Source organism: Perca flavescens, chromosome 2, assembly GCF_004354835.1.
Source record: "Perca flavescens isolate YP-PL-M2 chromosome 2, PFLA_1.0, whole genome shotgun sequence".
Lineage (NCBI taxonomy): Eukaryota > Metazoa > Chordata > Actinopteri > Perciformes > Percidae > Perca > Perca flavescens.
This window is the reverse complement of record NC_041332.1, coordinates 18,062,851-18,077,065: the sequence shown is the minus strand read 5'-3', so window position 1 is coordinate 18,077,065 and position 14,215 is coordinate 18,062,851. Positions and strand designations below refer to the sequence as shown.

General features: G+C 38.8%; 1 protein-coding gene across 1 annotated transcript in view; it reads right to left on the bottom strand.

Moving 5' to 3' along the window:
- Positions 1-14,215, bottom strand: part of tusc3 (tumor suppressor candidate 3) — an 83,523-nt gene that overhangs the window by 4,744 nt on the left and 64,564 nt on the right. Inside the window, exon 8 of the mRNA XM_028605942.1 lies at positions 11,436-11,510. Coding sequence (XP_028461743.1) covers positions 11,436-11,510 — 75 coding nt within the window. The remainder of the gene's footprint in view (positions 1-11,435; positions 11,511-14,215) is intronic.

Sequence of the window (14,215 nt, the reverse complement as noted above, 5' to 3'; positions counted from 1 at the left end):
AAGTTACGTGTGTGAGAGAGCAAGAGAGAGAGCGAGAGAGAGAGCGAGAGCGAGAGAGAGCGCGAGAGCGAGAGAGAGAGAGCAACGTCAGCACAAAAGATTTGTCTTGGAAAATGTATAACCGATTCTCAGTGTAAATTTGTGTGTATGTGCTGTCATTGATCTTCATGGCTCCAGTGGTTTGCGTGTTCTGTATTGCATGTCTGCATAAGACTACATTTGCTGTCATGGCACAGTGTCAGCTCCACCATGGCTGTTCTGCTTTCTTTCTTTATTCACAAATCATATAATTCATCTTAAGAATCATTGTGTACACACACACACACACCCTCTGGGGCTGTATTATGCTGTATGTGAGTGTGTAAGTGGATGGTGACAGTATATGAATGGTGAATGGACTGCATTTATATAGCGCTCTTCTAGTCTTAGTGACCACTCAAAGCACTTTAGTCTACATTACTCTCCATTTACCCCATTCACACACACATTTATACTAGGGCTGTCAATCGATTAAAAAAAATTAACTAATTAATTGCACAATTTGCTTTAATTAATTGCGATTAATCGCTTTTTTAAATTGAGACTGAAGCTTATAATAATGGATATTTAAATGCTAAATCATTTAACTTTGCAAATATGAAGAAAAAACCAAACAAGGAAAGGTTCTGCTAAGTTCAGAATGTTTAATATCTTTCAGAACAACAGCAGCAACAATTTGGCTTATTTAGTCCTGCTGAAGGCTGCTGAAACGGCTAGAAACTGTCTGACTTGAGAGCAGATTTTTGTCACCGTCCCCGCTGCTGTCGCCTGCTCGCTCTCTACTTTACAGGCGAGGCGCAGTTCATCTCCAACGAGCCTATGTTCAGTCGGCGGCAGGGCAGTCGGGACTCACCCGGAAATGGCGAGCGGAATGAGGTGTCTAGTCTCTCAAAATCTGACGAAAATCTTCTAAACTGACCTTTGTTGAGCTGAAATGAAGACAGATTCAGCAACTGCACGGCCTATTTCTCGCTTAAAATGTTTTCAGAAACATGTTTCAGTGAACTATCTTAGTACAATATGAGATCGTATTCTGAACGGCCGCCATGACAGTCTGGCTCTCAATATCCGGAGAAAACAAACCCATGTGACGCGTTCGTCCAATCAGCTGCCGGTTTTCATTACTTGGGCAACAATACAGAGTAGCGCCGCCTGCTGTTATGGAGACGTATTACGTTTCTCAGCCGCCACATGAAGTAAACAAACACAGCTGCGTTAATTTCGTTAATTTTTTTTAACGAGTTAAATATTAAAAAATTAACGCAAAAATGAACGCGTTAATTTTGACAGCCCTAATTTATACATATGGCTACCATAGACAAGATGCCACCTGCTCATCACATAAACATTCACACACATTCACACTCTCTAAAGCATTTTGGAGTTCAGTATCTTGCCCAAGGACACTTGGACATAGGCTACAGACTGCAGGAGAAAAAAAGGACTAAAATAAATAAATTCAGAAAATAAGGCCACTCCTCTGTGGACAGACTCCCTCCCTATGGTTCTGGAAGTTGTCCAGATCCAGGAGTGGACAGGAAATCTGGAATGCAGAGCAGGACCAGAGACATCGAACACAGAAACACAAAAAAAACACAACTTAGACAAACTAAATTCAACTATTGAAAAGAACAAGGAAGAGTAGGAAAAAGAAAGGAGGGGAAGGAAGAAGAGGCCTATTGGCCGGGCCACGTAGGGGTCCTATGGGGGGTGGTGGGGTCGCTTCCTTACATTCAAACACCACAACATTCATACACCTACACCACACACACACACACACACACACACACACACACACACACACACACACACACACACACACACTCTCCGCCTCTGAACACATCATCAGAACTGTGGTATGCTGTATGGTATTGTCTTTACTAACATTCGTCCAAGTATTGTCTATGTACTGTATGTGTCATTTACTTTGTATGTCACTGTTGTTACACTGCCTTCACTAACAATAAATAAATACATAAAGTTTACATGGATATGTTATATATGTTATATGGATAATTAAAGACAATATCCTTTCAAGTACTGTAATACAAGCCTGTGGGTATGCATGCGTGCGTGTGACATTGACTGAGGGACTTGATTGAGAGCACTGCATATTTGAGAGTCCAGGGAGAGCCCTTATGGCCCCGAGTTGCCACATCAACGTATGTGCCTTCGAGTACGTGAGCGAGAGAACGGCTGTGTATCTTCATTAAGAATAGTGGGATGTATTTCCCATAGCTCATCAATTATGACTGAGAGGCAACTTTGTATGCTTCCATGGATAATGGCACTCTGATTCTCACACACACTAAGCATGCTAATGAAAGTGATTTATGACCTTGGCGAAATGACAAGTTGTTTAAGCTGAATGATTTCCCTCAATGACAACGGTGGTAATCCCTCTTTTGACTGTATGACTTGGCTCAATTCAAATCATGATATATTGGCATGGTAAAAATAAATGTACCTTTCCCCAGCGCCAGGAAGCCAATAAGCATATTAAGTTAAGCCTACCTCATTAGAAGGCCAAATATGAATAGATATTGGGATGCTAAATGGTTCTTCACAGTTTATTCTTTGATTAGCAACTGGCTTCAATAGACTCAGCCTCTAGATATAACTACCCTCAATTGTTCAATTATTATTATTATTTTTTTATGCCAAACTGCGACAGAAAAGCTGACTTTTTTGCTGGGATTGTTAATATTCACACTGTCCAATTACAAGAGAACAAGGGCTTTGTAGATACATTTTTAATGGACTCTTGGTAACCCGTTTTGCATTACACATACCGGCTCCAAATAATAGATAATGGATGTGTCGGTAATGCAATATATATGTGCTAAATGTGCTTTTATTGTGCATATCTGCATGTTTTTAAAGTGAAGTGTAACCCTATAACACCCTCCATTAAAGAACACAAGTGAAGAAATACCTGAACATTGAATCATATTGTTATTTTATTGTCATTTTTCAAAACACGTTAACACCATTTTTTTTTAATACCTTGGTTCTTCATGGTTCTGCGAGAGGAATAGGTAATTAAGATACTTTAAGTCTTTGGTTTATTTATTTTTACATCTGGTACTGCTATACTGTTGGCATTTCACCAGGGAGATATGGGGATTTTTGGGTTGCAGCCTTGGTTTAAAGTTGTCTCTACTGTATTTTGTTCCTTCACAGACCCTTCTTGCTTTTCCTAAATCTTCAGTTTCTCAAATTCTATGCTCCCCCTCCTTTATGTTTCACTCTTATTTACATTCCATCCTCTTTCACTTATCTTACCACCCCCGCCTCCACTGATATTGCATATGTAGTAATTTTTAACTCCATTTACTAGTTCAGTAACTCCCTCGCTGAGAAACGGTGTGTGCGCTGTGATTTGTCGTGCAGATGCCCATGGAAGCAGCAGATAACTTCTTGTAGCTGCACTCAGCAGTATGGAAGCTATATGCCAGGGATTTAACACCCACATTCAGTGATTACACTACCATTCAAGACTAATCCTCTCTCCATTACTGACAGACGACTATTCGCTATGCTGCTTTATAATGCACTTATTTAATTTGTGTGTCCATATGTACGTGTGTCAAGCCAATGACAGTTGTCTGTGGGATATTAAACTGTTTATTCTATGCAACCTTGTCTCTGGATATTGTGTGTGCTTTACGTAAGAGGTTTCTGTCAGCATTAGTATGCTTGAGTAAACTGTAATCTGCATGTTGTGGTTTCTTAAGTTAATTTAAATCAGCAGGTGGAAATAACACAAAGAAAGAGGTTAAATTAAAAAAGCTGATACAATAAAAAAAGTACAAGTTTCTGCACCTAAGAGAAGGAAAGCAAGGAGAGAGAACGAATGAGATGGATAATGAAAGGATAAAAGACCTGATGGAAATGATGGAGCAGAGAGAGAATTGTTAAGTGAGTGGTCTGTGCTGTACACGTGAAATGTCAGCCTTACACAGGTGACCGTTATGTGAGCACATATGCATGTGTGTCTGTCTATGTAGATGTGTGTGAGTGTTCTTATTCAGTCTGATACTGAAAAACAAGTCTTGAGGTAGTTACAAACTCATTATAATTTTAATTGCCAAGCTTAAACATCTCAAGGAGAACTCATGGGTAAAGTAGAACAAAAAGTTGATAATCTTGCCTTTAGAATTTTTCTTAAGTGTGAGAGTCTGTGCGTATGCATGAGTTTGTGGCCTTACAGAGGCAATTGAAAGGCTCCTGGAAATGCTTTTTCATCACACCACACTAATTAAAATCCACTTGCATGTAACTGTGTCTCTGTGTTTGAGGTAATTATCTGTACAGGTCATCTCGTATCTAACTCCCCTTCTCATAATCTAGAGATTATGCAGAAACTCCGCTTGGGCAGTAAAGGAAAAGGTTGAAAGCAAAAATGTCATTAGTAGGGTCAAGTACAACCTCCCCTTTGAAATGATGAACAGTGGTTACATGCTCAACACTTCCAGACCAGACTCATCAGAGTGATAGATATTTATTGTCATTGTTACCGTAAGATCTGAAAGTTCAGTAACTCCATATCTATATAGCGTAACCGAACAGTGTTATTTATTTTGATTTTATATTTTTGCAATTTAAAGATTGATATTTAAGATTTTGTTTATAGTTTGTTTATTTACAGGCTTAGCTGTCAAACAGAGCTGCTAAACTGTGTTCCGCTTTTGAAAACAATGACAATAAATATCTATTCTATTCTAAATGTGTCAATTATGTTGGTGTGTCTGGTTGGAACAGAACACAAATGACAGCATATGTTATTGGTCCTACATAAGTCCAGCAGCTTAAAGCTGGTCTCTGTAATCTTTGTAATGTAATTTGATGCATTCAAATCCACAACATGAGACCACTAGTGATCATCACAGTTAAAAGACAATGGCAGGCTCCATCAACTCTCATGTCTTCCCACTAATTTTGAACCCCTTAGCATTGGAGAAGATGATTTTCACAGACACTCTCATGATAGCTTTGACATTAATTAATCATCCCCTCTGTGCCCTCCATGCTGTATTTATACTTTTGTATGCTACCTGCTCAGACTTTTGAGGAGAGCTGCTTGACTGCTTTCAGCAGAGAACTACATGTTAAAGTAAAGCACAACCACAATACCAGGGCTACTAGTACAGTAGGGACAAGTACAAACATCCTCCTTGCTAGTAACAAGGATTCTGGAATACCTGATCTTAAGTTTGAAAGTCTACCAGTAACAAAGCTATTCATAGTTTATTCAACCGCCTTGACTAGAGCCCTAAAATAAAATTTATACAGTTCAGGGGCCCCATTATTCTTGATTAACTTACAAAGAACCTCCACTTCTTTATACAAGAACGAAAAAGGGCCTAACCCAAAGAAACACTGGCCTAGAAGTTAAATTGTCATCGGAGATGTACCTTAATTGTAATCGGTGATGTGCAAATCTACCACTTACTGATTGTGTATTGCTAGACTTGCCTTTGCTAGAGGGTCAGGTTTGCAGAGAAAATTCTCTGCCTCCCGAGAACAGGTGCAAAGCTGAAAACTACAGGCGACAGCCTTCTGCTGCAGTGCCCCCCCTCCCGACTTTGGAATGCTCTACCTGAAGAGCTGAGAAATGCACCCAGTCTCCATAGTTTTAAGGAACTTCTTGAAACACACCTTTTTAAAACATGCTTTAAATAACATCAGTTAGAAATCTTGTCGGCTACCACCGCCTGTGCCTGCAATGTTATGTGCTTTAATGCCTAATTTTTTTGATTTTGTATCTTGTTCTCTGGCATTTTGGGTCTAGAAAGATGCTTTACAAATACAAGTAAGGAAATAAATGTTTGTTAAGGAAATAAAACAGCAGAAATAATGAATGAACAAAAATAGGGAGGCAAAATCAATGAATATGCATATGTAAATAGAGCTAGTACTGCACAAGTGGGATTTTATGCATTTGATGAGACATTTACAAATGTTGACTGTTGGTACGGTGGGAATCTCGGCAGATCAGCCATATCAATGACTGTATATCGCCACCTGTCTGGTATGTGGACTCACAATAGCTGATCTGCTGCCTCTACTGTGGTGGTCCACCACCAGTTGAGAGGATTTGTATTTTGAATTGCTTCTGAGCATGCTTTTAGGTCATTCCATTTATTAAGCATGATGATTCAATTTATTATACGTTTTTTTTTATAATTTCCCCAACAGCATTTATTTTAACATTAAACAATTATTCTTTAACAATACTTTTTTGAGTAACAGTAACACAAATGATTTTTTCATGGCTCAGCTGACATGCAGCCTTTCCTTCATTTAGAAGTAGCTTGCTGCTCTCCACTGAACTGTGCCTTAAAGCTCTCCTTCACTAGCAAATTGTAGCTAGTTGGTGATTGCATTTTTGGCTGTTGCTATTGTAAATCAGCTGTTTTTATTATTATTGTAATTAAAATATTTAGTGCAAATTGAGTGTGATTTGCACTTACAAACGTGTTTTCATTTTTTGCCTTTTCATGGATGGATCATAGCCAGACTAGGGCTGGGCGATATGGTTGAAAACTGTATCACGATATAAGTTTTTCATATCGGTCAATATCGATAATTATTGATATTTTTTATGACCTATTTAAAATAAGGACCAGGAGAAAAATATATTAAATTTAAATATTTTTATTTTAAACTTAACCCTGCTCTGATTATAATCCCCTCAGTTATAAAAGCAGAAATGTCAACACAACCATGGAAAACACTCAAATAATTAAAATGTAAACAGGTCTAAAATCACAATGAACACTTAACAATTATCTCTTAACATTAAGGTGCAAAATTAAATAATAAGTAAGAAATGCTTAATAAAGTGTCGTAAATAGTGCAAAGTGTTAGCTAAATATAAGAAACCTGAGAAGGAACTATTTTCTGCAGGTTTAGTGCTAGGTTGGTAACCTGGCTTCTGGACAGTGCTCAGCATGTCTGCCTTCGTTATTTCTTTGTAGCGTTTATTAAGGCGCTGATGCAGAGTACCTCTCCATGGCGGTCTGCTGCTTGTAGCGTTTATTAAGGCGCTGATGCAGAGTACCTCTCCATGGCGGTCTGCTGCTTGTAGCGTTTATTAAGGCGCTGATGCAGAGTACCTCTCCATGGCGCTCTGCTGTTTGTGCCGTGTTGCAGCTGCAGATGTTGTTGGACGCTGATGGCGAATACGGCTGTGCTCCAAAGTGTGAGCGCAGCTAAAATGGTAAAACAAGTTTATGGTATTAACAGTGTGACGACATTGGTCTGACTATGGTCAGACTTATAAAATCCCCAAAACTGCCATACTGACTTTTCCTGATTTATCAACAATTTCCTCGCTCGCTGCCGCACTCACTTTCCACTCCACGCCGGTTCTGTTATTGAAGAACACGAGACAGCGATGTGGCGCAACCAAACGTGATACTGTTACATGATTGGCTGTTAGTGTCACTCCCTACGTTGCCAGAGAGTGAGGGCCTTTGTTCATGCAACCAAACTTGATTCACAACCTCTGGTTTCTTCTGATGAAGAAAAACAAGTTATCAAACGTTTTATCGACCGCATTTTCTATTGATATTGATTATGTCTATCGCGATACATATCGTTATCGTTTTATTGCCCAGCCCTAAGCCAGACCCAGCTGGATTCCCACCGCAATTTCTGTGCATGTGGTATTTGTGTAGAATAAGAACAATTTTGACTCATGCATGAATGTGAAGATAACATTAGACCCAGGGATGTAGTGGAGGCTAAACGCACGTAAACGCCGTTTACACACCTCCCAAAATTCGGAAATAGCGTTTATCCACCTCTAAATAGCGTTTTTCCACCTCTAAATTGAGGTTATGCACCTCTAAATTGCTTATAGTTCTTAAGCCATTTTAAATTAAGCTTAAATATTATGTCGTTTTAGTTTCATATTGTTCATTAATAGTTTCATAGGTTGTTAAACCTAAGACGAAGTCTTTCATATTGCGCTGCATTACTGTCTGTGTTGACCAATCTCTTGCGGTGTTTGGTGATTTAAGCCCCCAACGTCGGCTTGCAGGCAGCTATGTTAGGTGCCTTGAAGTCATGAAGTCAATGGTCGCAGCACTGCCTTCAAGTCAACGTTGGGGGCTTATACCACCATCGAGCATCTCCAGCGTATCCAACAGGAAGCAGCAGACTGCATCCAGATTCGTCAGTCACTAGCTACTGTCTATGGTCACTAGCCCAAACTAGCCTACATGTCTCATGTAATGATGAATGAATTGTAAATATGGATATCCTGCAATTGTTTAAGCACCGTCAAGACAGCAGCCCTCGTCCTGATGCCAGCAAACGGCCTCGGCTACAAGCCCAAAGTGGGTGAGCTCGGAAAACAGTACTAAACTTCATGTTTTTGAGGTACATTTGGTTCACGTAGATTCATGCCACTGACTCAACAAGTCACCTCTACCTTTTCCCATTAGCCCATGTTACAAGTAACAGGTTTTGCAAAAGCGTCGGCTGCCATTACGCTTGTGGAAAGTACAGTGCAACTTAAATTGTCTTTCTTCTGTTAATTACAGAAACTGAGTTATATTTAAATAAAAAATTGTGGCACCAGATTCATCCTTCTGTCGTCAATCTGCACCTGCTACATTAGCAATTGTTAAAAACTGTAATCAACATCTATTTTGATAATAAATTAGTCTGTTTGAGTCATTTTTAAGACAAAAGTAAAAAATTCTCTTGATGTCAACTTGTTAAATGTGAATTTGTTCTAGTGTCTTCTCTCTGTGACTGAATATCTTTGAGTTGTTGACAAAATGAAACATTTTAGGGACGTCATCCTGGACTTTTGGGAAACACTGATCCATATTTTCCAAATTTTTCTGACATATAGACCAAACAACTAATCGATTAATTGAGAAAATAAGAGATTTATCAACTATGAAAATAATCCCTAAACCCATAATCATTATGTATTATGCATTGGAAGCCCTGGATACTGTATGAGCCTCCCTCTATATCTCTCTTAAATATTTTTGTTCTCTCTGTTTTGTCATTTAGTAAACTTTATAGATTTCAACCATATTATTCCTTCTTGAGTCTCTTTAACAAGAACTTAGATTAATGTATGAATTGAATAGTGATTGTGTGACCTATGAGGGAACAACCAGTGATACCCTTGGTAGTACTGTCAAATGATAGCCTCTAGCGATGTCATCAGGATACACATACACCGGTAGGCAGTGGCCCACCTTACCGTGTGACCACGTCGTGGTCCACCTGATCACAGAAGTTATAGTTTACCCACCTCTTTTTTTACCACTACACCTCTGATTAGACCCATCAGAACAAAAGACGAGGGTTTGCTCTAAATGCACTGGTCAGATTGAGAGCATACGATAACCAACTTTTAATTGTCTAAAAATTTATTTTACTAATTACAAACAACCTAAATCATTTTCATTTTTTTCTTTTAAGATTGTTTTTTTTTGCCCATTTCCCCTTTAATGGATAGGACAGCTGAGATATGAATGGGGAGAGAGAGGGGGGAAGACATGTAGGAAACCATCACAGGTCGGACTTGAACCATGGACCTTTTGCGTCAAGGAATAAACCTCTACATATGTGCGCCCACTCTACCAACTGAGCTAACCCGGCCACCTTAATCATTTTCTTGATGAGGCAATTCAACTCATAACACCACATAAATCTAACTGCTAGTCAAAGTCTATCAAGCATTTACCAAGCATATCCAAATGCTGTAGTTGTGTATTCAGAGGCAATTATGGGGCAGGTTAGGGGTCATCTCAGTGATTAACTTGAAAGTAAAACAAGTGCTGCTTATTTTTGGGGCTGCTCCAGCGTATTGACAGTTATGCAAATACACGTCACAACACTGATGAAAGTACTGTGATGATGGTTCATTGTATGGTATGCGTGTACAGGAGTCTCCCGTCTTAAGCTTACCCTTCAGCATTGCTGTTAAATATAGCACATATTTTTACCATTTTAGTAATTTAGTTTGAGTAATTTTCTGTCATCTTTTCCATCAATTTCCATCTAGTCTTATATACTTATAAATACATTCAATTTGTCAACATTGTAACACTCAAGCAACCTTCCTTTTTTTTCCCTGCTGTGTTTGTCCCGTGCACCTAGTACCGATGGATGCATGTAAACAATGCAGGGGCATGTTAACAAAAATAGGCCTTGCAAATGTGTTATTTGAAAGATGCATTAATCACATTTGTTAGACCTCCAGGGCAGGTTCTGGTGAGCAACAATGAACGTAAATATAAGCTTTATTTGTTTAAGAAAAACTCCATCTGTGCACTTTTATATATCATCATAGCTTAGCATTTTTGCTTGTGCACGTTCTCACACTTTGTTTATTCACTTACATTTGTTCATGTGTCAGGTGAGGAAAGAAATAGAGATCACAACTGAAAAAAAGAGCATGATTTCTGAATAAGTCTGTGTACTGTACCCACAAATGAAACTGCATCTTAAATGTTCTTAAATGTCAAAGTGAGAGTTACAGTATGCTCAAAAAATATGAATGAATGTATTCCAAAAAAAAAACACAAAGCATAAGACATTTGTCCTATTCAGAGTAGTCTGGAGTGGTTGGGAAGCCAAGTAATGAAATGTTTTTTTTCTGGTGATCAAGGCTGGTAGCAAGAGGCCTCGCAAAGAAATAACTGATTATGAAGTTGGCGAGTGTAAGTCCAATCTCAAAGAAGGAGAATCCTTTAGCACTCAGTCTGATAGATAAGATCATGAGTGGAAAAGGAATTTCTCTGATATTAATGTTGCACTCAGAGGATGGCCTTTTTTAAGGGATCAAGAAGGCAACTGTAAACAGCAGCCAGGATAATTTCTTGTTAATACCTGAACTTGTGACTTACCTTCGAATATAGGACATTTTAATTTATCAACACATGTATAGCTGAACAATATCTGTGAGTGAATGTGTACGTGTAACTTTTTAATCGTATTGGATTGTGTTCTCTCAGTTATAACTAGAAGACATCTTACAGTAATTAATGCTTTACAGGATGTGTTTCTTCTTCAAAGATTTTAATCTCTCCAGCACCACTGATACCTCTTAAAACATGGATTTTGATGCATATACATTGGGTGTTGCAAGAACTACTCCTGGTAGTTACAAGGTGGCTCTCACAACTATGCCACTCAGCTTAAACACACACACACACACACACACACACACACACACACACACACACACACACACACACACACACACACACACACACACACACACACACACACACACACACACACACACACACACAACTTAGAACGCTCCAAAAATTGAGGAACTACAGGTTGAAAAGGGAAAGAAAAAAGTACAATAACAATAAAGGAAAGCTGAAAAAACAATCTTCACTACTTACTTCGTCTCTTGCCAACGTCTCCCTTGGAGGTGGCAGCCTCATTTAGCAGCACCATCCCCATGGTGATTGCAGCATCTGGGACAAGGTTGTCAAGGAAACAACACACTTGCATACAGGAGAGGGAGAAGCTGGATATACACACACTACCCCAGGAGAAACTGCTGGACACACATATGCACTTACAGATACGCACACGTGCATATAATAACTCAGATTAGCAAGAACATCAGTCACTGGTACTTTGGCAGCAAACATATAAAGGGTGTGGACACATTAAGAACAATACATCCTTCTCCCTTTTGCTATTATTCTTTAAAAAAGTGTTCTTGAATGAATCAAAAGTTGTATTGTGTCAAAAAAAGTTATGTTACTTTTGTCCAAGAAAAGAGAAGATATCAGTAGGCAATACAAAACTAATAAACATGTTTAACTTTTTTACTTTTAAATTAAATCAAATCTGCAGTGGTACAGCCTTACCTATGGAAGGAAAATATCTTAAAGGTCCCATGGCATGAACATTTCACTTTGAGGTTTTTTAACATTAATAGGAGTTCCCCCAGCCTGCCTATGGTCCCCCAGTGGCTAGAAATGGCGATAGGTGTAAACCGAGCCCTGGGTATCCTGCTCTGCCTTTGAGAAAATGAAAGCTCAGATGGGCCGATCTGGAATCTTCTCCTTATGAGGTCATAAGGAGCAAGATTACCTCCCCTTTCTCTGATTTGCCTGCCCAGAGAATTTGGCCCACCCATGAGAGAGAGACATCATGGTTTTCAAATGAGCAAAGTGGCAGTTGGTCAAGGTCAAGGTCAAGGCCCCCCCTCCTCCTCAATAGAATTTAGAGCTACGGACAGAGAAATGGAACATCCTAAGGAAAACTCAATGTGGGACTGGCTTTAGTGGCTGTAATTCTGCACCAAGGCTGAATTTCGTGAAAGAGACTTCAGATACAGTATTAGGGGACCACTAAGGTCTATATAAAAGCATTCAAAGAGCACCATGTCATGGGACCTTTAATGGTTTTTTACTTTTCAAAAAGACCACACAGTGTGGGGATGTTAAGTCTATTATGCTAACATCATAGACTAATAAAGGGTCAAAGAACACATCACAGTCATGTCCCTGGCTTCTGAAAATAATGCTCTCAATTGGTGTATATTGTGATGCACCACAATAGCACAGTTGTACAAATGTAAAACTATATAATCCTGACGGAGCTGATTCTAAATCTTGCTTATAAGGAAATGATAACGTAAACAAAAAACATACTGTGTCAATCAAATCAAGATTTTGTAAAAAGAGTCACTGTCATTATTTTTGACCCATCTGTTACCTGCAAGAACTTTTCTTGCAATTGAAATTTTTGCAATTGATCTTCCCAATCTGCGGCGACTATTGCAGATCCAGTTCATAATTTGAATGTCCTCCACAATTTGTGATACTGACTTGACTGGAAAATCCATTGGTAATTTTTTTTTATTGGCTGACCTACATTGGTCCTATTTTCCTAAAGTATTTAGCTATTGTTTTGTAGTATTTAGCTATTGTTAAAGATATGACTTTTGAAATAATTACATTAACATTTAATTAAGAACAGTTCATACAGTATTGTGAACATCTGTTTTACAGAAGCAAGCAATACTCCATTCAACACTTGAACTGCAAAGCACAGCCTCAGGTGGCTTATAATGACAGATTCTTTTCTTCAGCGTGCGCTGCATACAAATCCATATATCTAAAGAAAACCTGATGGGGTGCACAAACAAAGGCTGCCACATGGGGAAATACAAAGCAGAAACTAAGGCATCCTTTTGATGATATGGTGACAGATCGGGCATAACGATATGGGAAAATAATCTAATTACAATTTTTTTTAGACCAATATTGCAATTGCTTTTAGAGTTCCTTATCTTCTGTATAATTATTCACTATACACAAGCAATACATCATTCCAGAGTAGAGCCAACACAACATTGAAAACAGTCAACACATAAACTGCTCTTTCATGTAGGCCAGGTATATGTGTTATGATGAACTGATATGAATAACATATTGATACATGAATTAATAACATATCTTTACTCAGCTATTGCATTACAAAATCCTTTGATCACTTGTAACTTCCAGCCTTGTAAACATGTTATTGTCATAACTTAACTGAAACCTACACTGTACATTTACCACCTGACAACAATTCTCCCTCTCCCTCACTCTCCCTCTCATCCTAAAAAAGTACAGTTGTGCAACTGCACATGGTACCTGGGTGTGTGTGCACCTGCGTATAACAAATTATACAAGGTTACATCCATTGGGAAACTGCATCTATGACGGTCATAAAATGTGTTTACACCACCTGCAGAAACAACAAGGGTAGGTGTGTTGTCATTTCAGCAGGTGTGAATGTGTGTTTCATTTCGATGTAATCAGATGGGCAGAAAATAAAAAAATAAACTGTGTTAGCGTGGACAAACAAATATTGCTCTGCAGCAGGTGTGACCTTGGACCTGTTATTTCCCATGGGGACAAACACAACAGCTAGAAATGAACGATATCATTACCTACACACATTCAAAAGCACCAGTGCAAGAACACACAGATATACAAGCAGATAGAAAAGAAAGCAAACACAAACGGAAACATCTATCCTGCCAAAAGACACACACAGCAACAGCCTATCATCAGGGGTTGAATTTGGAACAAATCAGGCAAGGAGGTGAAGTTAAAAGAGGACAATCTCTCGTCTTCGTATTGTCGGTTTGTTTAGTCCAGCAGACAAACTCCCT